The 26,406-nt window shown below is 49.6% G+C and overlaps 1 protein-coding gene across 3 annotated transcripts in view; it reads right to left on the minus strand.

Annotated features, from left to right (window-relative positions):
* Window positions 1–26,406, minus strand: part of HK1 (hexokinase 1) — a 72,498-nt gene that overhangs the window by 37,368 nt on the left and 8,724 nt on the right. The window contains exons 1-3 of one of the 3 annotated variants that reach the window (XM_024765496.1): window positions 20,682–20,915; window positions 15,265–15,427; window positions 4,347–4,495 (exon numbers count right to left, since the gene is read on the minus strand). In XM_024765496.1, coding sequence (XP_024621264.1) covers window positions 4,347–4,495; window positions 15,265–15,427; window positions 20,682–20,798 — 429 coding nt within the window. In that variant the 5' untranslated portion in view covers window positions 20,799–20,915. Of the gene's footprint in view, window positions 1–4,346; window positions 4,496–15,264; window positions 15,428–20,677; window positions 20,916–26,406 lie in introns of those variants that run through there. The other 2 variants (XM_024765497.1, XM_024765494.1) reach the window with 2 other exon arrangements.

Raw genomic sequence — 26,406 nt, forward strand, 5'->3', positions numbered from 1 at the left:
TTTTTTTTTTTTTTTTTTTTTTTTTTGCCGTACGTGGGCCTCTCACTGTTGTGGTCTCTCCCCTTGCGGAGCACACGCTCCGGACGCACAGGCTCAGCGGCCATGGCTCACGGGCCTAGTCGCTCCACGGCATGTGGGATCTTCCTGGACTGAGGCACGAACCCGTGTCCCCTGCATCGGCAGGCGGACTCTCAACCACTGCGCCACCAGGGAAGCCCTAATGGAGCTTCTTGAAGCCCAGAGAAGGCAGTGTTTGCAGATCCAAACTGCACGGTCACAGGAAGCAACCCCAGCCCACGTTCCCAGACAAGGTCATCTGCCTGAAGGCTTTATTTGCAGGGTATCCTTTTTTTCCCCCCATATTAAACTTATAGTTTTATTCAGGCTTGATTTTAACAAAAGTGTCAGGGAGAGAGCCCACAGTAAAGAGTGAAGCCCACAGGGGTACGTCTCCCCCAGATGCCTGAGGAGGGGGCAGGTCCCCTCCCCTCTCCTCTTCCCTCCGCATCTAAAGGGATGTGGGGAGAAACACGGGCGGGGGCTGGTCCCCAGTCTGTGTGGGTATGTTTTGGATAAAGGGCTATGGAGGAATAAGGGACCAGCCCAGCGAGGAGTGGGGGAAGGGCACAAGGACCACCTGCCAGAATCCACAGCTTTCTGATTCCTACCTGAATTCAAAAACAAAACAAAACTAGACCACAGCAGCACCCACTCCTTCTCCCGGACCAGGGCCGTAGTTCAAAGGGAGAAGAGGAGGCGTCTTCACCGAGGCCATGGTTCATTCACTCCTGGCCAATCTGCCAGGGCTCCCTGACAGATTGAGGGGGTAGAGGAAACTAAAATAAAACGTCAGATAAATTGTATAGGAGGAGTCCAGCCAAGGGCCAGGCCAGAGCGGGGCCAGGCTGGGGGACGGGGGCCTCTGCAGCCTGGGGGATCACTGCCGCCCTCACAGCCACTGTGCAGGGTCTCCTTGAGAGACCTATCCCCATCCTTCCCCAGGTGTCCCTGACCCAGCTCTAACAGTCTGACTTTCCTGCCAAGGTAAATGAAAAATTGTCAGTTTTGACTTGGGAGTCTCTGTCCCTGAGTCACTATTACTCAGGTCATGGCTACAGCGGCAACTGACTAAGGAGACACATGACCACCTTCCCCGGAGAAGCCCGGCTAAACTTCCTGCGACCTACATTTCTGAGCGATATAAACCCATTACTAAGCCCATCAGCTCGCCCCACGTCATCTGCATTCAGAAGCCCCAGGCTCCCAGGCCCTCAAGAGAGCCCGCTGGGCGGAAGGAAGAAAGGCAGGCTGCGGGCAGGAAGAGGCGGGGAGAGCTCAGCCGCAGAAGTGGATTCACAGGGCTGGGGCACTGGAAGCAGCCCCCCGCCCCCATTCAAGCCAAACACACCCACCCCTTAGTGCTCCGCTAAGAAGGAAATGTCCCCAACCCAGGGGCGTTCCCCCAGGCTAACCCACCTCTGTGACCAGCCAGAAAGGGAAGTTACCCAGCCTCTCGGCACGCAAAATTTTAGTGTCTAAAAACTTTTTTTTCTTTCCTGACAACATGTATATTTATTTAATTTAAATAAATTTAAATTATTTATTTAGTATTCAAAATTCCCAAAACTAAATAAGTGATGTTTTAAGAAGGTTGCATTTATGCTTCTGAAATTATTAAAGCTTAAAATTGCACTGAAACTTTCGAGATACCTTGTGTGTCTGTGTGTGTGTGTGTCTGCGTGTGTGTGTGTGTCTGTGCTTGTGTAGAGAAAGAGAGAAAGGAGGATAAAGCAAATAGTTTATTGCGAAATCTGGATAAAGGGTATAAAAAGCTCTTTGTGCTTATCTTAAAGCTTTTCTGTAAGTTTAAAATTATTTTGAATAAAAGGTTTAAAAATCTAGCAAAAATTCCTGTACATTACAGAAGACGAGATCACAACCCCAAGAATTCAGCACAATTCACAGTCTGTAAGTACGGGTTGCTTCATGGGCAAAATGGGGCCCTTGGTTTACTAGAATATTCGATAGGTCGATAAGAGATCTCAGAAAAATGGACCACCAATATTTATTGCTAATCTCACACCAAACTTCTAGACAAGAGGTTACGGTTTCACCCCTATTTTTCAACTGCTAAGCCTCTCCCTCAATCACTTGGACCTTCCTCCTTACCCATAGCCCTCACATTTCCACACCATCAAACATTTTTAATAAAAATATGAATTAATTAATTAAAAACAAAGATAAAACCCAGCCTATGAGTGTCCCATGTTGCTAAAACTGAAACATCTGGAGCCAGACTGCCTGGGTTCAAATCCTAGCTCTATCGCTTATGTGCTGTGTGACCCAAGGGGCTGGTTACTTAACATCTAAGCCTCAACTTTCTCGTCTGTGAAATGGGAATAATAATACCTACCCCATAGGGTTGTTGTGATGATTAAATGAGTTAACCCAAATGAAGTGCTTAGATCAGTGACATACATAACAAGCTCTATGTAAGATTTTGCTATGACAATATAACATTATCGCTATCATCATCATCATCATCACCATGTTTTCTCTGCAGACTGCTTGAAAGGGGCAGAGGAAGAAACAGCAGGAAACAAAGTGATCCTGGGGCTGGGAAGATGGGGACAGAGGCTGGGAGAGTCAAGGTCCCAGGGGCAGCAATAAGAAGAAAGTCACAGGGCCTCCCTGGTGGCCAAGTGGTTAGGACTCCGCACTTCCACTGCAGGGGGCATGGGTTCGATCTCTGGTTGGGGAACTAAGATCCCATGTGCCCCAACGTGGCAAAAAAAGAAAAAAAAGAAGAAAGTCACTGTGGAAGTGACGCAGTAAGTGCGCACCTGAGGTGGGTGGGAGGCATCCCCTTAATTTATAAACTCTGCTCCGAAAAGGTTAGGCCAAAGCACACAGGAATGTCTGCAGCACAGGGTGTGAGTCCCAATGGTGAAGCAAGAGGCAGAGGTGGCTCGACCCAAAGACCATGGGGAACAGAGTGACAGGTCAGTACTTTTGGCAAATGGAGAGAGCAGGATGTCAACCAGAGGCTGCTGGCCACCTGCAAAAAGGAGCAACGCAGCAACCACTGGGCAGGACGAGGAGACCTACTTGCTGGCAGCCTTCATGCACACACTGGATGAATGAGCCAGTCTCTGAAGCCCAGTAATGGAGGGATAGGCAGGGGGACCTCCCAGCAGGTCCATCAGATGAGTGATGCACTTTTTCAGCGGCTGCCTGAAAAGTGGCCCATCTGTCCTAGGGACAGTGTCCCCTTCAGTGCTCACTGTGACATGGTCTGAAAAGCTCTGAACCCAACCCGCCAGCAGTAGGTTAAAGGCCGGGATTAGCCCCTTTCTCTAGTAGAAGGAAAAGGCAGAGAGCTTGCATCAGGTCCTACCCATGTTAATTTAGGAACAAAGTGGAGCCAAGAGAAGGCTCTGGGTCTCATCTCAAAGTCCAGCCCAGAACCAATAAGTTTTCTGGAGAACTTAGTCATGAACCTTGCCGTGAACACACCCTCCCTAAAGCAAATATTTGGCAAGCTCTGAATAATACGTATCCTGACAACAGCCATGACTTGGGAGGCGAGCTTCAAATGGGAGCGGCCAGAACACCTGCAGGAGAAGGTGAGGAGTAGAACAGGACCCGGAAATGACTGAAAACCTGACCTGGGGCTGCCCACACCCTGATCACAGGGTCCTCAGTGAGCCTTCGGCCCATCACCCACCACGACCACATGGGGAAGCAGGGAGGGTGGACAGGCCCTTCTGAGCACGCCCACAGCCTCGACCAGCAAAGGAAGGCAGCGCTTCCGTTGGCAGGGGTTACAAGTGTGAGAGGAAGGGACGGTGACTTTCCAGGCAAGGCCCTGCCCTCGGTGCTTTCTGGGCCAAGGACTCGTAGAAGACTATTAAATCGGGTAGCCAGGAGCCCTTTATAATAGCCCTGGGGCTATGAGCTCAGATTCCTGCTGCCCCACTAGGTGACAGCCATAACCTATGAGGCCTGGGCCTTTGGTGAACTGGGTGAGGACAATGGCTTGGAAGAAGGGTTTTCACCCATGGGCTCTGCTACCCCTCTGCTGGGGAACCAACCCCTGGATCCTGAGGGAATTGATGCATTTACCTCCTCTTCCCACCCCTTACCTGAAAGTCCCAGCAGCCCCCCTCCCATCCACCAGTTTACGCACATGGTGGGGTCTCTTCAGGCAGTCACGCTCTTCCACCCAGGAGTCCTCCACTCGTGCCTATGATGGACTCCCAGTGCTTTGGGGTCTGGCTCCTGGAGGTACCCTGGGGCCTGATGCTTGGGCCACAGGGGCTGATCGGAAGGGAGCAGGGACCCACCTGGCTTCCACTGCCGTGCATGATGCTCTCCGGGGTGTCGTAAACCTCGGACTCCATATGAACAGTCTGTTTTTGCTCACGATTCACTTGCACCCGCAGAATTCGAAAGGAAGACCCGCCAAGATCCAGGGCAATGAAATCTCCCTTTTCTGTTTAGGGAGAAACAGTATCACATCAGATTCAAGCGCTCCGGGAAAGTCTCATGCTCTGCACGCTTCTCAACAGGGTCCAGCCCCACCGCGCTGTGCTTTCGGCCAGAAGGAGTCATTCAGACCCCATAGGACCACTGCCCCGCCTGGAAGAGTGGAAGAGAAACCTCTCCCAGCCGGGCGTCTCTAGACAAGACAGCTTTACACAGTCCTGCTCACTCCTGACTATAGGAGAATGGAAGTATGGACTTAAGTATCAAGCCCTACCCATCTTTCTCTAATTTCTTACCCTTTTCCACAAATGGCTATGTTATCCATAAAGACCAAACCAGCATTTCAAGTCAGAGAAAACCCTACATCTGAGGTCCATGCCATGCCTTGGGTTCCTTCCCCATCAGCTCAGACACCAATTCCAGCTAGTCCAGAGCTCCACTGATTCCCCAGGGGATTTTGTTCTTTAATTGTGGTAAAATATACATCACATAAAATTTTCCACCGCAACCATTTCTAAGTGTACAGTTCACTGAGTACATTCACAACGTTGTACAAACCATCACCACCATTCCCAAAATTTCTCATCGCCCTAAACAGAGCCTCTATAACCACTGAGCATTAACTCCCCATCTCCCCTATCCCTAGTCCCAGGCAACCACTATTCTACTTTCTATCTCTGTGAATTTGCCTATTCTAGATATTTCATGTAAGCAGAATCATACAGTATTTGTCCTTTTGTATCTGGCTTACTTCACCTTGCATAGTCTCAAAGATTCATCCATGTTATAGCCTGTATCAGTAGTTCACTCCTTTTTGAGGCTGGATGATACTCCATTGTATGTGTATCCATTCATCTGTTGCTGGACACCTGTGTTGTTTCCACCCGGGGGATGTTTTTAACAGAAGTCCCTCTTGGTCAGATAGGAGTAAACTGGTTTGATGTGGCTATATTCCTCAAGACCAATGTGTGCAGTGATTGGGGTGGACCTCAGTGGGACAGAGAAAGATGACGGGACCGTATGCCAAGACCACGATACAGTACCAACGGAGGAGGCCATGATGGGCAAGGTTCCAAACCATTAAGCCACTATCTAATATTCTTTACCCCAGTTACCCTCACACATTCTCCTCCAGAATCAATTAAAATCTATTAATTTTACTTCTGATGTTACATTCTCACTGTCTCACTATCTTTTCATTTTCTTGATGGTGACTTTTGAAGCATAAAAGGTTTTAATTTTGATGAAGTGCAACTTATCTACTTTTTTCTTCTGTTGTTAGTACTTTTGGTGTTATATCTAAAAGCCCATCGCCAAATCCAAGGTCACAAAGATTCGCACCTATGTTTCCTTCTAAGAGTTTTATAGTTTTAGGTCATACATTTAGGTATTTGATCCATTTTGAGTTAATTTTTGTATATGATATGAGGTAGAGGTCCAACTTCATTCTTTTGCATGTGGATATCCACTATCAAATTCCAGCACCATTGGTTGAAAAGTCTACTCTTTCCCTCATTGGCACTCTTGTTAAAAATCAAGTGACTCTAAAGTATGGGTATGTCTGGACTCCCCATTCTTTTTTCCCCAGTTTTATTGAGATGTAATTGACATAGTGAACTCTCAGTTTTGACCCACTGATCTATATGTCTATCCTTATGGCAGTACCACATTGTCTTGACTACTACTGCTTTGAAATTGGGAAGTGAAAGTCCTCTAACTTTGTTCTTCTTTTTCAAGGTTGTTTTGGCTATTCTGGGTTCCCTGAGCTCTTTAATTTTTTTCTTAAGTAGTGGTTGGCTTTTTTTAAAAAAAAAACAGCTTTTCTTTTATAAAGCTGACGCCATCTTTGTATTTGATTCTACCAAGCTTTAAGCTCTGACACACTGCTCTATTTCTGGAACTTAGAATGGTTGTCTGGCATACAGTAAGAACACAACAAATACTTGAACTAATGAGGGTGGTAAAGGAATCAATGAATGAACCGAAGTCTTCTCACACAGAATTTCTGTTCTTACCCTCTCAAGCTCCTTGAGGGAAGAACCACACTTAGGATTCTTTACATCTGCCCCTGGCACCCAGGACAGCTCAATAAATGCTTGGTAGCTGCTTGATCACAAGGGTTGGTGGCCCATTCATTCATTCAAGGCAGCCTTGCTTGTTGTTCATAAAACAGGAAGCAGTTATACCGCTGGTTGGTTGGTTTTTTTTTTTTAATAATAGCTTTATTGAGAAATAATTCACCTATCACATTTTAAAGTGTACACTTTGGTGGGTTTTAGTATATTTACAGAGTTGCGCAACCATCAACACTATCTAATTGTAGAAATTTTCCGTCATCCCCAAAAGAAACTCCGTACCCATTTGCAGTCACTCCCCATTTCTTTCCAAACCCCCTCATTCACCAACAACCACTAAACCATTGTCTGTCTCTAGAGATTTCCCTATTTTGGACATTTTATATCAATGGACTACAATATGTGGTCCCCTGTGGTTGGCTTCTTTCACCTACCATGATGTTTTCAAGGCTCACCTATGTTGTAGCATGTATCAGTACCTCATTCCTTTGAATGACTGAGTTATATTCCACTGTATTATACCACATGATGCCAATGTTTTGGGGGTTTTTTTTTTTGGCCGCACCATGTGGCATGCAGAACCTTAGTTCCCCGACCAGGAATCAAACCCGTGCCCCCTGCAGTGGAAATGTGGAGTCCTAACCACTGGTCCGCCAGGGAATTCCCCATGATGACGTTGTTTTTAAATTGCTCCTATCGTGACTTCCCTGGTGGCGCAGTGGTTAAGAATCTGCCTGCCAATGCAGGGGACACGGGTTCAAGCCCTGGTCCAGGAAGATCCCACATGCCGCAGAGCAACTAAGCCCATGCGCCACAACGACTGAGCTTGCGCTCTAGAGCCCGCGAGCCACAACAACTGAAGCCTGCGCGCCTACAGCCTGTGCTCTGCAACAAGAGAAGCCACTGCAATGAGAAGCCCGCGCACCGCAACGAACAGTAGCCCCCGCTCGCTGCAGCTACAGAAAGCCTGCGAAGACCCAACGCAGCCAAAAATAAATAAATAAGTTAATTAAAACAAACAAACAAAAAATTGCTTCTATGGTCCAAAGGAAAGAGACCAAGGGAGAATGCTGGGAAGCAGTTGTCACAGCTTTGTGGGAAATTCTGACCCTGATGTTACAGGTTGTTCAAATAAGTTTAGGGTTTTCTTTGGGCTCCCATCAGAATCCTAACTCCTGTGGTGCTTACACTACTACTCAGTTAAAAATATGAATTGGTATGAGGTGCTTCCTCTCAGGAGGACGAATTACTAGAACACCAAAAGCACTTTATTTAACCATCATTCATTGAGTCTTTCTGTACTCCAGTCGCTAAGTACTTCATATGCGTCATTTTACTTTTAACCCTCTCCACCCTATGAAATAGGTACTCCTATGATCCCCATTCTACAGATGAGCAAGTAAAGACTGGGAGGGATTAGGTAACTTGTCAAAGCACACAGCCAGTAAGTGGCAGAGCCAGAATTTGAATCCAAAGCCCAAATTCATAACCGTTGGATAAAACTGCCTCCCGAACAGACCTCGGGGACAAGGATCCCCAAGGTCAGCATCAAAGTGATACTTCAGCACATCAGGAACAGCTCCATCTCTCTCTGGGGGTCTCGTCAACATCCATGATTCCTCGCAGCTTCTGACTCTGTTCTTTTGCTTTGATCTTTAATGAAGATAAGGAAAACTCCTTCCTGTAAGCAACTATAAACCACCTGTGCACAGGGAAATACTAGGCACAAAAGCAAACACCGTGCTAGGATGAAAATATGGGTACTTTTTATTTTGTTAACATTTTAATTTAATTAATTTATTTACTGTTTTAATGGTTTTCAAAAAATAAAACCATTTATTTATTTCATGTTTTACACTGGCTTTCATCATAACTTAAAAACAATAGCTTGGGAAATTTTTCAGTTGCCAGCCTGGTCAAAGGTCTCATTTTCAGCTGAATGAAAGGTCTAAGTAAAAGCAGGTCCTTGTGCTCAAGTTCCAGGTGATGGTCCGGCACCTCCTGCTTATTGGTGTCAGTGTCAACACACAACGGGTAAGAGCTTTCAGCCCTTCATGCGGAAGGGGATCAGGTTTCAAGCAGCACCTTTGCAGGACCCAGGCCTGAAGTTTTCAAGCATGATAAGTGAAAATGGTCTCAGCTGCCTCTAGGTCGGGAAGGAACCTGGCCTTAGGGTGCATGGGGCTGGCCCACACTTCTGCAGCTCTGCAAGACCCCTGCCCCACCCCAGCTCTCCACTGCTCCTTTTTTTAAAAAAAAAACACAAACACAGGTCAGTAGGGTTCCAAGGAGTTAGGGTCAGACAAGGAGACCAGAAAGGCGGCCTTAAGATGTCAGGACAATGCTAAATACTGCATACTCCACACACCTGCTAGTGGGAGTTGATGGGTTTCAGGGGGGCCGTTCCCTGAAGGCATTTTACAAGAGGTCACTGTTAAGCCCAGTGTAGCTCCTGATCTGTCCCTGAGCAGTGACCTTGATTCCAGGGTGTGTCTGTGATTGCTAAAAGAAGTGGCAGTTGGCCTCTCTTCTGTAAATCACATTTGCACCTCAGGAAATGCGAGACAAATATTAACTTACCTTCTCGGTTTATGGATAAGGAAGCTCCAACCAAACCAGGTGAATGACTTGCTCACAGTCGCACCTGTGGCAAGCCCAGGGCCCTTCCCTTTTCTTAGTCACTCATGTACTTGCAAATACTGGGATGCTCCTAATTTTTTATGTATATATGTCTTATCTTCCTCAGTTGGATGATAAGCAATTTGAAGGCCAGGGCAATTTAACACGCTTACTTCCCTCCCCCAGTACTGAGTCCTGCAAATCAGTACGTGTTTGCTGCTAGTTTGTTAAGAACTACCTGGGTTAAATGCATGGTCTGTTCAGTCCTATCCTCTGCCAGGCAAAGGACACCAAGGAACAACTTCTGGAAAGGGCAGCAAGATTTCCGGTAAGCTTTGTTTGCTGTCTAGCATCTCTTTAGATAACTACCCTCCAAAGAGTCCCCCACTTTGGCCATCATGATTGGTTCAGGATGGGCATGTGATCCACGTCAGCCAATCATTACCCTCTCCAAGACCACCTCTGGGACCTCTAGTTCTTAGGTGAGGTGTCAGCTAGGGCTGCCAGGGCTGTCTCTGCCACCATAAGGAAGAGGTGGCCTACAAAAGAAGCCGACACAAAGACTGAAAGAATAATAAGAGACAGATGAGTCCCTGTCAACAGAAGCCAACTTACAACTCCATCTCCCAGTTATGTGAACCTAGAATTCCCTTTCTTGCTTATATAACTTTGAGTTCGATTTTTTTTTTTTTTTTTTTTGTGGTACGCGGGCCTTTCACTGTTGTGGCCTCTCCCGTCGCAGAGCACAGGCTCCGGACGCGCAGGCTCAGCAGCCATGGCTCACAGGCCCAGCCGCTCCGCGGCATGTGGGAATCTTCCCGGACCGGGGCATGAACCCGTGTCCCCTGCATCGGCAGGCGGACTCCCAACCACTGCGCCACCAGGGAAGCCCTGAGTTAGATTTCTTTCAGCTACAACCAGAGGCTTCTGGGTTCAATATTCTTTATTAGGCAATGAGTCCCCCAAATACCAACTTGCCCTCCATAAAGGATCTATCCTCCCCTTTATATCAGTTGGTTCCCCCATTCAGAGCTGTGGTGTCCAGTCACCCTGCTGCAGAGGCACCAGAGCTGCAGCCTATGGGCTCGTCCACATTATGTGGGGATATTGGGGTGGGGATGAGACAGCCTGCCTCTGCTTCCCCCTTTTTCCTGCCTCCTCCCCCTGTAACATCACAGGGATGCCAGTGAATTCTGAAAAGCTCTGACTCTTTCCTCCAGGGCTAGACCTACACATTTAGGTCTGATGGGTGGGGGTTCTTTGACTGGCTCCATCAGCTGGGAAGGGGCCGCCCAAAGAATTCTTACAAAGTCGTTATTAAGTTACAATGATGATCAGGAGAACAATGACCCCCTGTAACTCGCAAGGTGGTTTGCAGTTTCCAAAGCACTTTCATCTGATCCTCTTGACAGCCTTGTAAGGCAGGCAGGGCAGGACCATCACACCTATTTTACAGATGAGGAAACGGAGGCTTAGAAAATTAAGTGACTTCTCCAAGGTCACAGAGATAGTAAGCAGCAGAGCCAGAGATGAATCCAGTGTTCTGGGTTTCTATTTTACTTTTTCCTTTAAATTCAAGTTCAGCTTCTTTTTGCAGCAGTTGGCTTCCCTCTAACTTCCTCTTCAAATCTTTGGCCCAACCTTCCTGCCGGCCGCTGCTGAGACTTCGTCCCACGTTTCCCATTTCCACTGAAGCCAGAAGAACTGCTCTTCTAGAGAAGGCTCATTAAACAAAACATCTGAAGGGCCCCCGGCAACTCTCCACTTTCTAACGACAACCATTATTACCAGCAAATAATGGAAAACAAACACGGGGACAGATGTCTCTCTTGAGTCCAGACCTGCGCTGGAATACAGGGCAAACAGAAACTCTGCTTTCATGAAATGCCTACCTTTGCTCTGCTCCATGAATTAATTCTGTACATGAGACACAAAGCCTTCCCTCCTGTCTGCAATCCAGCTGGTTGATGAGAGTTTATACCTTCGTCAGAAACCCACCCAGAACGCTAGACATTCAGATTTCATGGATGGAGAGAATTTCTGAGACAATCCAACCACCTTCCCAGATAAGGAAACAGGCAGAGAAAGGTAAGTGACCAGCCCAAATGCTGTGGAAACAGGAAATGTTTTCCTTCCTTTGGCTGGAAAGTAGTAATATTTTAAGCCCCCAGAATTTAACTGTGACCACACTGCAAATCAAACATTTTTAACTTAACCTTTGAGCAAAGAGCCTGCTAGGAACCATGAAACAGAAACAAGGAAATGTTCAACTCAATTTATCCTCGAGAAGCTTACGATCTAATTGGTATTTATGGATACAATATCCTGAGTGATAAATGACAAGAGGAGAAAAAAGGGGAGGTTTCACAAGTGAGACAAAGTGTTGGCCAGGCCTTCTGAGGGAGGCTGGACGCAGCTAGGCACCTATCCCCGACTGGGCAGCTCTGAAGAGAGGTTTCTGTTTAGCCAAGTCATCGGAGTAAAAAGGCTTCAATATCTTTCTTCTTTATATATTATTCATACCTTTCCCACTCCAGAAAGGATATGCAGCAGCTAAAAGCCACTTTAGGGTTTTTTGGGGTTTTTTTAAACCTAGTGTGTAGATTACTGGAGAGCAATTAAAGAAAAACCACTGCCCATAACAATCGTCAAAAGGGGGAAAAAATTAATAAAAATGGGCTGATAACATTTCCGAAAAATCAGTAGAGTTTCAAAACTCTGAGTCCAGTCATGAAGGTCAAGGTCAGCGGGAAAGGAAAGGTTTGTTTCTCCCTCTGACTTGGAAGTCACATCACCACTTGACAGGCAGGGGCATCTGTCAACCTCAGTGAGTCCAAGTTATCCTTTGGTGGTTTGGGATTATCACTAATTCTGTCGCTGACTAATTATACAGTTGAAGCAGTAATTAACATTGCGAAAAGGGAATAGCACCACGGTTTACTATGAAGGAGACCCACATTCCGGCTACTCCAGGGGACCTCCTGGTTGGAGGCACTTCCCTCACAAAGGGGCAGGGGCTGCACTGGGCTCAGGGGCCCAAGGCCTTGGTATCAATGTCAATGTCTGTGTGGGGCTGTAGTGACCATTCCAAGGGGAGTGTGGGCCCCTGGGCACATGACCTGAGCCCACCCATGAACATCAGCAACAGTCATAGGCAGAAGAAGTATAGGGTGTATTACTAGGGTTGCACAGTGGCCCCCCAAAAGATATGCGGAAGTCCTAACTCTGGGTGCCTGTAAATGTGGCCTTATTAGGAAATAGGGTCTTTGCAGATGTAATCAAGTTAAGAGGAGGTCATGAGTGTGGGTCCTAATCTGACTGGTATCCTTATAAGAGGAAAATGCCATGTGACAACAGAGGCAGAGACTGGAGACGACAAGCCAAGGAATGCCAAGGATTGACAGCCACCACCAGAAGCTTGCAAAAGGCAAGGAAAGATTTAACCCAGTGTCTCAGAAGGAGCATGGCCCTGCTGGCACCTTGATTTTGGACTTCTAGCTTCCAGAACTGTGAGATAATTCACTCTGATTTAAAGCTACCCAGTTCGTGGTACTTTGTTACAACAGCGTTGGAAACGAACGCAGGGTAGAAGAAACAGTCACCAGGGAGCACAGAGGTGGGCAGGGTAGGGGAAGGCTGGGGGACCCAGGGCCTCATGCATAGGAGGGCGGGTCCTTGTGGTTCAGGGCTTTGGTTCCTCCTCCCCCCCTCCTCCTTCTGTTCTCAGCACTGTTCTGGCTCCCAAGAGGCCCTAAACATTTGGCCCCAACCACGCTGGAGATGAGAGGCTCAGAAGGAAGCATGGAGCCCAGGCTGCTGGCTCCAGTTCCGCAAACCCCAGGACAGTGTTTCCCAACATGGGCATATTACCACATATGTTATCACATTTAAGACACCACTGATTGCAGACACATCATTATTTTACGTAATACGAAAAGAGGAAAAAATACTGCCCATAATAATTTAAAGATGCAACTATTGTACAATGCATTGCTGATTTCAGAGGACTCAAACAAAAAGGTGTCTCAAAATAGATGAAATATAGTAATAGATGTTGGGGGGAAAGTTCAAACAAGTTTGGGGAAAAGGAAGGTAGCCGGGTTAAACAGGTTTCTCTCGTGCAGAACTGCTCAGGGCCTTTAATACGTTGGTGTCTGCTTTGAATCTCTAAGAGGGGGCTGCAGTACGCTGTCTTTCCCAAATGAGGATGAGTTTTGGGCCCTGTTTTAAAGAGTAACTAATGGGGACAAATGACTAGATTACTAGCCATTTGTGTATGTGGATCACACTTTGAGCCCCTCAACCCTGGAAATGGTGTGTGAAAGAGTGAAGGAGGGCACCCCCTGCTGACACACAGTCCTGGGAAGGTGAGCTGGCTTGCAAGGCGCGTTCAGGAGGAAAGAGAAGGCATCTCTCATGGGATGTGCCGGCCCTGGGCCAGTCACACAGGATCAGGTGCTCCCCAGGCATAAGGCAGCCTTCTGAGCTCTCCAAGCAAAGCCAGAGCAGGGGCCCTGGGGGGCTGCCCATCCCACCTCGCCTCCCCTTCCTCTTTTCTCAGCTGACAGCAGCTGACCACGTCTCTCCTACAGAACTCAGCTAACCCTGTAAAGGCACAAATGCTCCTGGATGTGAATGCCATTCGGGGCTGGGAAAAAGCAGGAGCGAATTAGAAAGCCGGAGGCATCAGAACAAAACCCAGGGGACACCACGGTCTGGTCACTCTGATGACTAGAATCTCTTCAGCAGTCATAAAAAAAACCTAAACTGCTGGTCACCAAGACCTCAAGCAAAACAAAAGGATAAAAGTGCAGTAGATTTTAAACAGTCAAGAAACATCAGAGATATAAGTACCAGTGTGTGTGCATGAAGTAAACCCCACCTGCGGCCACAGGGCAAACAGAGCACATGCCCTTCCTAGGCATCCCAATCCTGTTCAGGACTTTAAAGGCCGGCTGCAGGCACAGCAGGGCCTTCCCACTGCAGCCAGTCCTCCAACAAGCCGTGCACTCGCCCACCTTTCATAAACATCAGCTGCAACAGCTGCAGTTTTCCTGATGTCCATTTTGTCGGCTCCATATCAGATGCCCCAAATCGCAGCTTTAAACTAGTCCCCAGAGTAGGGAAGAAACACAACAGTGTTGGAAGGGCCGTACTTTCAGGCTATGTACTCACAACCCCAAGAGAAACCTGACTTTCACGATCTCTCTCCCTCCCTCTCAAAAAGCAGGCGAGCCCCAGCCTAGAGCACAGAACACGGCTCAGAGCAGCATTCCTGTGCGTGCGCTAAGCTGGGGCAGGCACAGCATCCACCCCCGGGTCAGCCAGACAGAACGACCTCCACTGAGCAGACCAAGGCCAGGCTGTGCCCTCCCAGCCTCCACCCTGCCAAGAGCAGGGGCTGAGGCCAGTCCCTGGGGAGGGGGTACTGACAATCCTCAGGGAGCCCCCAGATCCCCACTGTGGGGCATGAGCCACACGATGCAGACCAACAGGATAATTTTTTTTTTTTCCAGTCCTACTCCTCTCACCATTTCTCTGCTTGAGGGGCTACCTTGACTTAGCATCTATGAAATTTGTACAAATGGGGACTTGAGTCTCCCCCCTGAGTCTGAGACACACCTGGCCGCTAGGGCCGCTACTTATCTGGGGTACTAAAAGGAGGCCTTGGTGCCCTGATGGAGAGATTCTCCTAACATGAAGGAGAATCATCTGTTCTGGAGCCATTCATGTTCTGAAGGCATAAGAACTCACACAGCATCTGTAAGATCCCTAAACGCTACACTTTCTTACCATAAGTCACTAGACAGGCCGACGAAGGCAGGTCAGCATGGTCCAACCACGGTACCCCCCATAGCACATGGTAGGATCTCAGTGGACATACATTGGATTGATGGATGGATAGATGAATGGATGGATGGATGGGAGAACAGATGGATGGAATGGTGAATGAATGAATAACTGGATGAATGAGTAAATGAATGAAAGATGAATGAATGAACAAACAAATGAATGTAAGTTGGAAGGGTGGCTTCACAGAGCTTTCAGCCCTCAGAGCCCAATCTCTGGGTGAGAGACTCACCTGAACCGTCAGGAATGGACCTTACAAACGTTGGCAACATCTTGACTGTGGCTGTCGGATTAAAATCCCGGGAGAGGCCATTCTTCATCTCCTTTTTGAAACGAGCCATGATATCTAACAGAGTTTCATCAGAGAGCCGCATGGCATAGAGATATTTGTCGATCTGGAAGAAGGATGAGAAGGAAAGAAAGTGAGGCCAAGGCTGGGGAAGGTCGTTTCAGCTCAAGTCTGGCTGGGGTAGGACGGGGCAGGCGGTGTGAGGTTCCCGCCTGCCTAAGACAATCCAGCTCCCGTGGGCACTGGAACACCCATGCTGGCCCATCATTCAAGTGTGATCAACCATGTCACTCAGAGCAGGCTTGCAAATGCTCTGAGCCCCGGTTCCCCCCCTGTAAAATGAACCAGACACCTCCAAGGTCCCTTCCAATCCTTGACTATTACATGGAAGCTGCCCTTCAATCCCCAGGTACGCACCAAAGGCACCTTAAGCCTCCACATGACTCCTTCCCTCTGTGAGAGGTGGCTGGCTCATCCTCACATGGATGACATTGCCACAGAACAAGGGCTCCAGAGCCATCTACCTGGGGTTCAAATCCAAGCTCCATCACTTACCAGCTGTGTGAAATTCAGTTTCCTCAACTGAAAAACTGAGATGATAAATAGAACGTAACTCACAGAATGTTGTAAGATCAAAGGAGACAGAGAAGCACTTAGAACACAGGACGTGCTCAGTAAACATTAGCTATTAGCATTGTGAGGCAGTGGTGCTGGTAGGTTTCCTTGGGCACGACTTCTAGGTAGGTGGAAATGGTGGACGAAGGGCTGGAGCCCTTCAGGACATGGGGCTGCAGGCCCAGAGCATGGAGACCTTAACCTCACTACCCCCAGCAGGTATGGGACAGCCCAAGTTCCCACGCCCGTGTGCCAGGGCCCATGTGCCCAAACTTCCTGATCAGACCGCTCCTGACCCAACAGGACTAAACCAACCCGCTCCTCTTCCTGGGCTCCCTACTCTCCTCAAGGATCCTGGGCTCCTAACCTCAGGCTCCGTTGCTGTCATTTGTTATTCTTCCTTCATAGTATCTTCCCGCTGACTCTATTTACTGGGCACCTACTACATGTCTGGCTCTTGGTTAGACATCTGTCCTCATGGTGCCTGACCCTGTGGAATTCACTGAAGTCTCTCTGTTTCACCATTCATTCTTTCTGCCACTCCCTGCCTTAGGAAGCCCTGATAACCATGTGCCTGTATTCCTGACGCCTGATGCGTAATCAGTGTAACGGTTTTCAATCTTCAATTTCTCTCCCTTCCAACCCATCCTCTACACCGCGGCCACATTGCACCATCTTTTTTTTTTCTTTCTTTATAAATTTATTTATTTATTTATTTATTTATGGCAGCATTGGGTCTTTGTTGCTGCGTGTGGGCTTTCTCTAGTTGTGGCGAGCGGGGGCTACTCTTCGTTGCGGTGCACGGGCTTCTCACTGCGGTGGCTTCTCTTGTCGCGGAGCACAGGCTCTAGGTGCGCAGGTTTTAGTAGTTGTGGCTCGCGGGCTCAGTAGTTGTGGCTCGCAGGCTCAGTAGTTGTGGCTCTCGGGCTCTAGAGCGCAGGCTCAATGGTTGTGGCGCACGGGCTTAGTTGCTCCGTGGCATATGGGATCTTCCCGGATCAGGGCTCGAACCCATGTCCCCTGCACTGGCAGGCGGACTCTTAACCACTGCACCACCAGGGAAGTCCCCCACATTTCACCTTCTTAAACTGGGACCCTGGTCACTTCACTCCCCTGCTCAAAACCTTGCAAAGTCCCCCACATTGGAGGCGCCTACACTCTGCGGGTGCGGCTCCGGGCTCTCTGCACACCAGCCAAACCACCTCTACCATTCCTGGGAGGTGCCTGGCTCTCCTGTTGAAACGCCCTTCCTTCTCTTCCCAGCTACTCAAAGCTCACCTCCCCTTCAAGGTTCAAATCAAATGTCACCCCTCCTGCAGACGTCGAGACCCTCGGGGTGCAGATACCGCCTCCCTCAGCACCGATCTCTCTGCATGGTCCAGCCTGGATCATCACTTTCTATGCCTGTCACCTGGACAGTGTCTGCTCCATTCACCTTGACCTCCCCATGTCTCACAAGCAGCCTCACACACGGCAAGTTTCTGGCAGATGGACAGACAGATTTATGACCCAATGAGGATGAAAAGACCTTTGACGTGATTTGCTTCTGAGAATGGCTTCTCATGCTTACTTTTCAGGGTGGCTGGAAACGTCCAACTCAAGGACACAGAGTCATTTCTGCATATTTTGGTCCTGGGCAGCCTTCTCGCTCTGGACTCCATGCCTCGTGCTCCCCCAGGCCCTGCCTGTCTCCTGTCTCAGGAACAATCAGGGCACTGGCAGGAGTCCCCCAGTGTCCTCTGTGGCCAGAGACAACCCTGCCCCCACCTGCATCTCTTCTACTGCAACTACCTTTTCCTTTCCCCTTCGTGAGAAAGCCGTGCGGAGAAGGGCAATCAGAAACCACCGAGAACTGAAAGAGAAATGGCTAGAACACAGCCCTAGAAGACATGCTCTGTTCTACCCCCAAGGCTGGCAGCGCTGATCCGCAGTCCTTGCTGTCACCACGCCCACGTGCTGGTCGGGAGAGGCAGTCACACGTGCACGAGCGGCCACAGAAGCACATGGGGGCTACGAAGCACAGACTGGAGAAGGCTACTGGCAGGGGTGATGTCAGAGAGTGCGTCCAGGCACAAACAAGAGCGTGTGTGAAGGCCAAAGGGGAGGGAGGGTGGTCTGTGGGATGACGGAGCACACAGTGCAAGAAGTGAAGCAGCTGGAAAGGGTGCCAGGAGCTAAGCCTGCAGGGTCTCGTGCACTGGGCGAGCAGGTTTAGACTCTAAATGTGACTCTGAGTATTCAACAGTGACACATGTTTCAGAAAGCTCAGCTGTGTGCTGGGGTGAGCAGTACCAGCAGTCACGGCGCTGCTCTGGCATGTGGACATGTTTCCACTACCACACTCCTCACCCTACATCACGATTATCTGTCTACTGACATGCCTATCTCCTCTGATAACATGTGAGTTCCCCAGGAAAGGAAAGACGGAGGAGACCTGTGGAACTACCCAGTTGCCTGGCACAAAAGAGGAATTCAGTGAATGCCAGATGCTAGAATAATACTTTATAATTATATCAAGTGCTTTCACATCCAATATGTCATGTAACCTTCAAAACGACCCTGTCAGGGGGACATTCTTTTTTTCTTTTTTAAAATTTATTTATTTTTGGCTGCATTGGGTCTTCGTTGCTGCACGCAGACTTTCTCTAGTTGCGGCACACAGGCTCTAGGCACACGGGCTTCAGTAGTTGTGGCGCACGGGCTTAGTTGCTCCACGGCATGTGGGCTCGAACCCATGTCCCCTGCATTGGCAGGTGGATTCTTAACCACTGCGCCACCAGGGAAGTCCCAGGGAGACATTCTTAATCCCCATTCTACAGTTGTGAAAACTGAGGCTCCAAGAAGCTAAGTGATTAGTTCGAAGCACACAGCCAGGGAGTCAGTCCCATACCTGAGAGTCTAACACTCTCTCTACAACCGTCCCCATCCCTTGGAGAAGGCCAGTCCCCCTACCGTGTGGAGATCAGGCCCAAGCAAAGCTGCTGAGATTTTCCAGCTGGACAGGGAGAAATTTCTAGAAGAAGCAGGGCTCCACAGCCAGCCTGCCTCCTAACTCGAGGCACAGCTCAGCACAGGGACAGTGAGCCCAGAAGCCAGACGTTTTCAGGACAGCCAATCAAACCCGAATAGAGGCAAGAAGCTCAAACAAGAAAACAGGCTGGGGATATAGAAGACGACCTGGCTCCCCAGCGTAGAAGGAAGGAGGGCTTTCCCCCGCTGGTTCAGGTTCATGAATTATCACGTGGTACAACTCTTCTCAGAAGAGATGTGGAAATTGGGGCCAGAAAGAGGGTATAGCTTAGGGCAGAGCTGGAACTGACTTTGAAGCCTCCTGGATCTCAGGTGCATGAGAATAAGCCAAGGGGCACCCCTTCTGGTCCTCAGGAGCTCAGGAGGGGCCTCTGAACGGCACAGGTCCTGGGGCTGGGCTGCAGGTACCCCCCAACGCTGCCCAGCCAGGCAGACACCTGGTACAGGACTCAGCAGATCCACACCTTATGGACTGTGGCCCTTTAAGCAGCCCAGGAAGCGCTGGAACAAGAGACGTTTGCAGAATACTCCCAGGGGCCCAGAGTGCCCAGCACCTCACTGAACAAGGGGCCTCTTTCCTCTCATTCAGACTAGCCCTGCCTCGCAGCTGGCCGGGCTGCCCCTGTCCACCTGGGAAAGAAGCTGGGAAAGGGTGGTAGGTGGAAGGGGGTAGAAAGGAAGGGTGTCCTCCTGCCCATTTGCTCCAGATCTCTGCAAGAACCCCAGTATAAGAGCTGCTTTTCTTATAGGAGGTTGGCCCGGAAGCCCAGGAGGGGAGAGATGGAGGAGGGATGCAGGGCCGGAGAAGGACAACTTATGGCTTTGGGAGGTTTGGCCAAAGTCTGTGGTCCTTTCAGCATTTCTCTTTCCATCCCCTCTCCAGAGCAACTCCAGATCTTTTCCTCTCCCCTCTCTCTCCCTCCCTCTCACATTTCCACAATTCTTGCTCTTCTCTTAGGACACTGCCTCAAACTCTGCTGCCCTGGCCAAACGCTGGTGCCCAAAGAATCCCACCTGTGCCTCCAACCCCCAGCGCTACATTTTGGTGACAGGGGGGCACAGCACCTCTTCCGGTGGGCTTCAAGCTGCAAGCCTTTGGAACATCTCTCATAGGATGTCTGTCACAGACAGAGACAGAGGCTTCCAGGAGTCTGTGATAGGAGCCCCCTGGGCTCCCTTTCACACATGGTGTCTGACACAAGTATTCAGGACTCGGTCAGACTGGGAAGGAAATGGGGGAGGTCCCAGGGTCCCAGACACCACATGGCGAGCTGGGTCCTACAGACTCTCGGCTCAGACTGACGACGCCCCTGTCCAGCCCCGAGGGCATCTTTCACTGCCGCCTCCGCCACCACCCCCCCCACCCCCCACTGCCAGGGGAAGAGCCCTTCTCCCGAGGGTGGGAGCCGAGGAGGCTGCACAGGGCAGGCACTGGTGCCCTACTACTGTGCAAATACCTGGGCTGTCCTTCCTGCGGACCAAGAGGGCCTGGAAGCTCTCATCGGCTCCAGAAGCAGGAACACAGCAGAGGCAGGACGAGATGTCAGAAGAGAACACAACCTCACCAAGCCCCGCTGGCCCAGAGCTGTCCGGCCAGTGGAAGAGCCCAGCGACCCCGCACTGGTCTAAACTCAAACATTTCTGTGCCCGACCCCAGCCCCACCTCCTGGTCCCAACAGACACGTATGAAAAAAACAATTCAAGACTGTACATGCCCAAGTGGACAGGCTGGTCATGGCAGGAGGCTCCGTAACCACTGGTGACCCAGGCACTCTGACCCCCTGTGGGAGGGGGAACAGCCACGGAAAATTTTCACTCCCTCTCTCGTCCATTCTTCCGTGAGGATCAAGAACGAGGCAGAGCAACAGGTGTGACTGAAGCTGATCGGCACAGGCCTACGAAGTGAACGTTCCAAGTGAGACACTTTACTTGCAAAGGAAATTGGGGAGCTGGCAGTGAAGCGTTAAGAAGGACTCTTGCTTAAGGGTAGGTCAGAGATTTCAACATCAGATTCACTTCTCTTTCTTAAGGAGACTGACTCAGGAACGAATGGGTCCAGGGGGGTTAATATTATTTTAATAAGAGCTCACGTGTGCAGAGGGCTCTGCTATTTATACACACAATTTTCACACACATTATCCCACCTGGACGGCATACAAAGAGAAGCAATGAGCTCATGGATGCCGGGGGTCTGGCATGAAGTGGTGCCTAATGTGTTAGCTCCCCTTCTCCCGGCACAGAAACCCAGCAAAGTAGGCGGTAGTCGAGGAAACTGAGCCCCATGACTCACACAAAGTCACATGGTTTATCAGTAGCAGCTGGATCTGCATTCCAGGTCTTCTAACCCCTCATTTGGGGCTTCTTCTTACAGATTTCTATCTTTTCTTACATGGCGGGAAGAACACAGGGCTATGGATGAAGACAACTGAGTTCAAATCTAGGACCTGCCATTTATTTGCTGTGTGACTTTGGACAAGTTACTTAACCTCTCTGAGTCCTGATTTCCTCACTTTTAAATGAGGATAATTATAGTTTCACCTCAGAGAGCTATTCGGAGAATTTTAATTATGTACCAAGAATTCTTCCCACCCTTCCAACGAAATGACAGAAAGGGAATCCATCTCCTTCACTCCCTTGTCTAACTCATAATCACATATCCCTAATTCCTTTTACCTAAATACCTAGAGAAATGCATTGATTACCAAATATTACTGACCCATTTTGTAGAAAAGAAAACTAAAGGTAGGTGGTCATTTGCCTGAAACCATAGCAAATAAAAGATTCTCACAAAAGTCCTCTGACACATTTGGATTGTTTTATTACTTAAAAAAAAAAAACTAACAGTACATTATAGTAACAATAAGTAATATACACTCATTATTTAAAAAATTCAAACAATACATAAATGCACAAAAGTAAAAAGTCTGAGTTCTTCCCTCAATCTCCCCAGAGAAATCCCTGCTAAAAGAGCTTTATGTTCTAGGACAGTTTTCCTACCTAAACAAACATTCATACATACAGGGCTTGGGTCTTTTTGTATTTCATTTTACAAAAAATGGAATCACATTATAAGCAGTTTCTCCCTTGAAACCTTAACTCCTCCTCTATTTCCTCGGGGAACTGCCTCTAAGACTCACACGACCAGCCATACTTAGATTTTCTCAGGGCCCTACCTGGCTCACTGATGGGGCATGGACTGGGTAGTACAAACACCTGCGTCAGACTCCAGCTTTGCCATCCTGCAGGCACCTCAGTCTTTCCATCTGTAATGTGGACTCTGACTCTGACTCTGACCTAGGAAGGCCTCTCTACTTTGCATAGCACTTTCACATGCTGGTCCTTAAACTATCCTGTCCAGAGAAGCAGGGCAGGTGCCATCACATTCAATGCCCTAAGGAAAAATTAGAGGCTAGAGAGATTATTCGACTGGCCAAGGTGACCGCTGGTCAGCAAGAAAACCGGAGTAGACACCAAGTTCCTGGTTCTGTGGTCCTTCCTCAGTACCTTTCTTGCTCAGGCCAGGGCGAACCCAGGCCCAGGGCTTCCGAGAGCAGCGAGACGGGGAAACATGGTGGCATTAATGCCACAGCTCCATCCACTGCAGGAGCAGCATGGCTCCCTTGCCTTGCAGAAAGCACGCTGCTCCAGCCTGATTATTTTGGAAGCCTCGTTCACCCTCCAGCAGCTACCAGGGATCTGAACTGCTCATTTCTCCTTTCACACAATCCTGGGAAGGAAGTTCAAAGGCCATAGCAAGCCCAAAGGTCCTGGCCCGATGGGACCCTCCGCCATGGTGGGTGCCATCCCAAGCCCTCCTCCTGCAGGTCCAACCCTCTTCCTGCCTGCCCAGCCCCACCTCACTGCCAAGGGTGTCGGCCCCAAGGAACCTACATTTCTGTCCTGCTTTTGGCAGCTGGTACCTGAGCAGAGAGGGCACTGGCCACAAGGAGAGACATTTTGGACCCTGTGGGTTCCCTACCAGGATCATCTGCTCCCGGCACCCTCCTGCCCTCTGCACCCCCGACGGTCCTTCCTCACAGATCCCCCTCTATTACTCGGCTGGCTTGCCCTGTAACTGCCTCTCTGCACTCCACTCCACACCCACCTCCTCCGAAGGGGGTACCACGATCCGCCCGCCCAGCACCAGCTGCCGCTCTCCTCGGCATCCCCTCGGCCCTCGTGCTACGTAGGAGCGATCTGCCCGCGCCGCAGCAACACGCGCATGGTGCACGCCTCCAGCTAGACCGTGAGTGCCAGGGGTGCAGGGGCCACGCTTCCAACTTCCTTGTGTCCCCACCCCCTCGGGTGGCTTCTCAGCTGGGCTGAGTGGCTGCTCTCCTGGAGGGGCAGGAAGGCCTCTGGAGACGCTTGGCCCGGGAGGTCTTCTTGGAAGGGTCTGCTGGCTCAGATAAGGCCGGAGACTCCTGTTCCCTGAATGACCCAGCCCTTCTCCAGCACCAGCCCCTCACTTCAGCCTCAGGGCGACCTGCGTGGAGCCAACAGCCCCTCCCTGAGTGATGGAGAGTTCCAGGCGCTCTCAGACGCCTGCTTCGCCTCACAACATCTGCACCTCAAGGCCCAAGGGGACATATAAACGCTCTACAGATAATCAGGAGTCTCCACTCTTCAAGGCTCCCAGAGACTGTGGAAGATCTGAAAGAGGAAATGTGTTTGGGAAAATGAATTCCACTTTAGAGGCTTCTCAGTGAAAGCTGTGTGTGCGAATATCCCCAGCGCATCAGGGGTCCCTTCGGCATGTTCAAACACTATAAGGGGAGCTTCCCCTTCTCCAGTCCCTTTTTCAAAATTCAGACACAGCTCTCGGCGCCTTATCTATCATTTAACTGATGCTTCTGAACTGTTAGTTCCATTTCAGTGAGCGTGGACGCAGCACCTATTAAGCACCATGGACTGTTCATACATACAACACTTCTGTTTAATCAGAGCAAATCAGGAAGAAAACGGGATCCCCATTCTTGATGAGGAAACTGAGGTTTGGGGAACTGTGATGTAACGGTCAGCAAGGATGGGTCCCCTGCTGGGCACTTCCACCTGCCCTGATCCAAGCTGCACACTTGCAGGGTGGGCGTTATCAGCCCTGTTTTACACGGGAGGAACCCGGGGCGTGAAGCCAAGCGAAAGGTCCGAGCATCCAGCACCCAGGGTGGCTCTGGCTTCAGACCCCAGCCCCGATGCTCCCTCCCTACTTCCCCAGACTCCTCTTGCTAGGAGGACCATAGAAGGCCGTGAGGTCATGCCCGAGGTCCTCCTGGTGACCTTGGCTCAAGCTAAGAGGCACTTCCTGCTGGTGAGAGACCAGGCCCTTGTCCAGACGAGAACAAAGCTGTCACACTGAACTAGCTAAAAATAAAGGAGGTACCCAGTCCCTCAAGGGGAACAGAACAGCCCTGGAATGTGGCAGGGCAAGAACAACAGGCTTCGTTCTGGACCTCATGGTCAATGGCTTGGGCAGGGCCAGGCACCAGACTCACAGTTCCCAATGTGCCAGGTGCCTCCAGACGAGAGGGAAGAGAGGGTCCGAAGTACGGACAGCTCTGCTTTCACTATGAGACAACCAGACCCCAGAGCCATGGCTCGCAAATACTGCAGTGATGGGAGCAGACTGGGCTGGAAAGTGAAGGGCTTCAGGCCTCCTCCAGCTATACAGATTCCTTCTATAACCTTGGGCAAGTCACTTCCATCTCTGTGTTTTTCCATCAGTAAAAAGGCAACAATGAAAACTGCCCTCTCGTCTCCATATGGTGGGCATGGGAGCTCCATGACACCATGGATTCCTCAGAACACAGGCTTTTCAAAATCCCATGGTGGCAAAGCAGAATGGTACCCAGGATCCCTGCCCCGGCTCAGGGCTCTGTCCGCTTACCCTCTGTTATCCAGGAAGCTACACTCCCCCACCATGCCTCGGCAGGTGCCTACAGGTGTGTTCTGGGTGAACAACGATGATAACATCTGACATTTGTACAGTTCAGTACGCTTTCCAAGTGTTTCCATATCCATTCTCTGATTTGATAAATGGGCAGATAGTGAGGTAGGAATCATTTACCCCATCTGACAGATAAGGAAACTGAGCCCCAGAGAGCCTGATGTCCACCTAACAACACTGCTCAAGCTAGAGGGATCCTTGAGAGATAAAGGATTCCAGGCTCCTGGCTTTATAGATGAGGAAATTGAGGCCCAAGGACCGCAGGAACCCACTGCCTTAAATGCAGAGTGCTTCTGCCTGAACTTCTGAGGCATAAAATTTCCTGTCTAGCAGAGCGCTTCCAGTAGGAATACAATGCAAGCCACATATGTAATTTAACATTTTCTAGTAGCCAGATTTTTAAAAACAGGTGAAATTTTTAATAACATTTAACCCCATATATCCAACATATTATTCCCACATGTAATATTTTTTAAATGATCAACAAGCGATTTTATATATCTTTGTCATACAGAGTCTTCAAAATGCTGTATTTTATGTCCAACGGCACATCTCAAACCAGACTTGCCACATTTCAAATGCTCAAGAGCCACGTGTGGCTGGTGGCTACTGTTGTGGACAGCAGGGCTCTAGCACTCCAATCACATCCCCATCATGGGAGCCTTGGGTGATGATTTCTGCTGGGAGCCCACTGCAATGCACTGCTTTAGAAGCCTGAAGCCCTGGACCGAAGTCCTGGATCTGCATGACGGTGAGAGCTGCCTACTAGTGTCAGACAGACCTGTGTCTCCATCCCAGCCCTCTGTTCTCTGGCCACCAAAGATCAGATCACTTCCACTTCCTGAAGCTTGCCTGCCCCACATGTAAGATGCAGAAAGAAACACCTACACCCAAGCTTGCCAGAAGGACTTCACTAAATCAAGCATGTAAAAGTATTTTGAGAGTGGAAAAGAACTTTGCAAATGTGACTTGGTGTCTTTGTTACAAGGATGGTCTGCGGGTCTCCAACTCAACTCACCCCACCCACGCAGAGAGGGTCCCGGACGGCACCAAGGGACATTAGAGAAATGAGATCAGACTGAATAACAAGGCTGAAGGCAAACCCCACGTGTCAATCAATCAAGGAAACCAGCTGCTTACAGTAGGGCCAGGCAGAGGCTGGGAGAGAAAGCTAGAATAATAATGCCTTATAGGGAGCATGGGGAGGTCTTTCAGGAAAAGCACTGGCCTCCCCAAGTGTCCTCTTTTAATTGCAAACAGGATGGAGGGAACGGGACAAATGAAAAGGGTACAGAGAAAATTTGAAAACCAGAGAAAATCCCTAACACTCACTGTAAAAGACTTTATTGGGTCAATTTCCTGCCCAACACTGAGCAGCTTGGGGGTGGAGGGGTGTGGAGTGGTGGGGATGGCAGGCACAAACCAGTGTGCTGGTGCTGGAGAGGATGGGGAGGAAGGGGAGGAAGGGGAGGATGGGGAGGATGGGGAGGAAGGGG

Source organism: Neophocaena asiaeorientalis, unplaced genomic scaffold (genome assembly GCF_003031525.2).
Source record: "Neophocaena asiaeorientalis asiaeorientalis breed wild unplaced genomic scaffold, Neophocaena_asiaeorientalis_V1.1 scaffold31, whole genome shotgun sequence".
In the NCBI taxonomy this organism is placed as follows: Eukaryota; Metazoa; Chordata; class Mammalia; order Artiodactyla; family Phocoenidae; genus Neophocaena; species Neophocaena asiaeorientalis.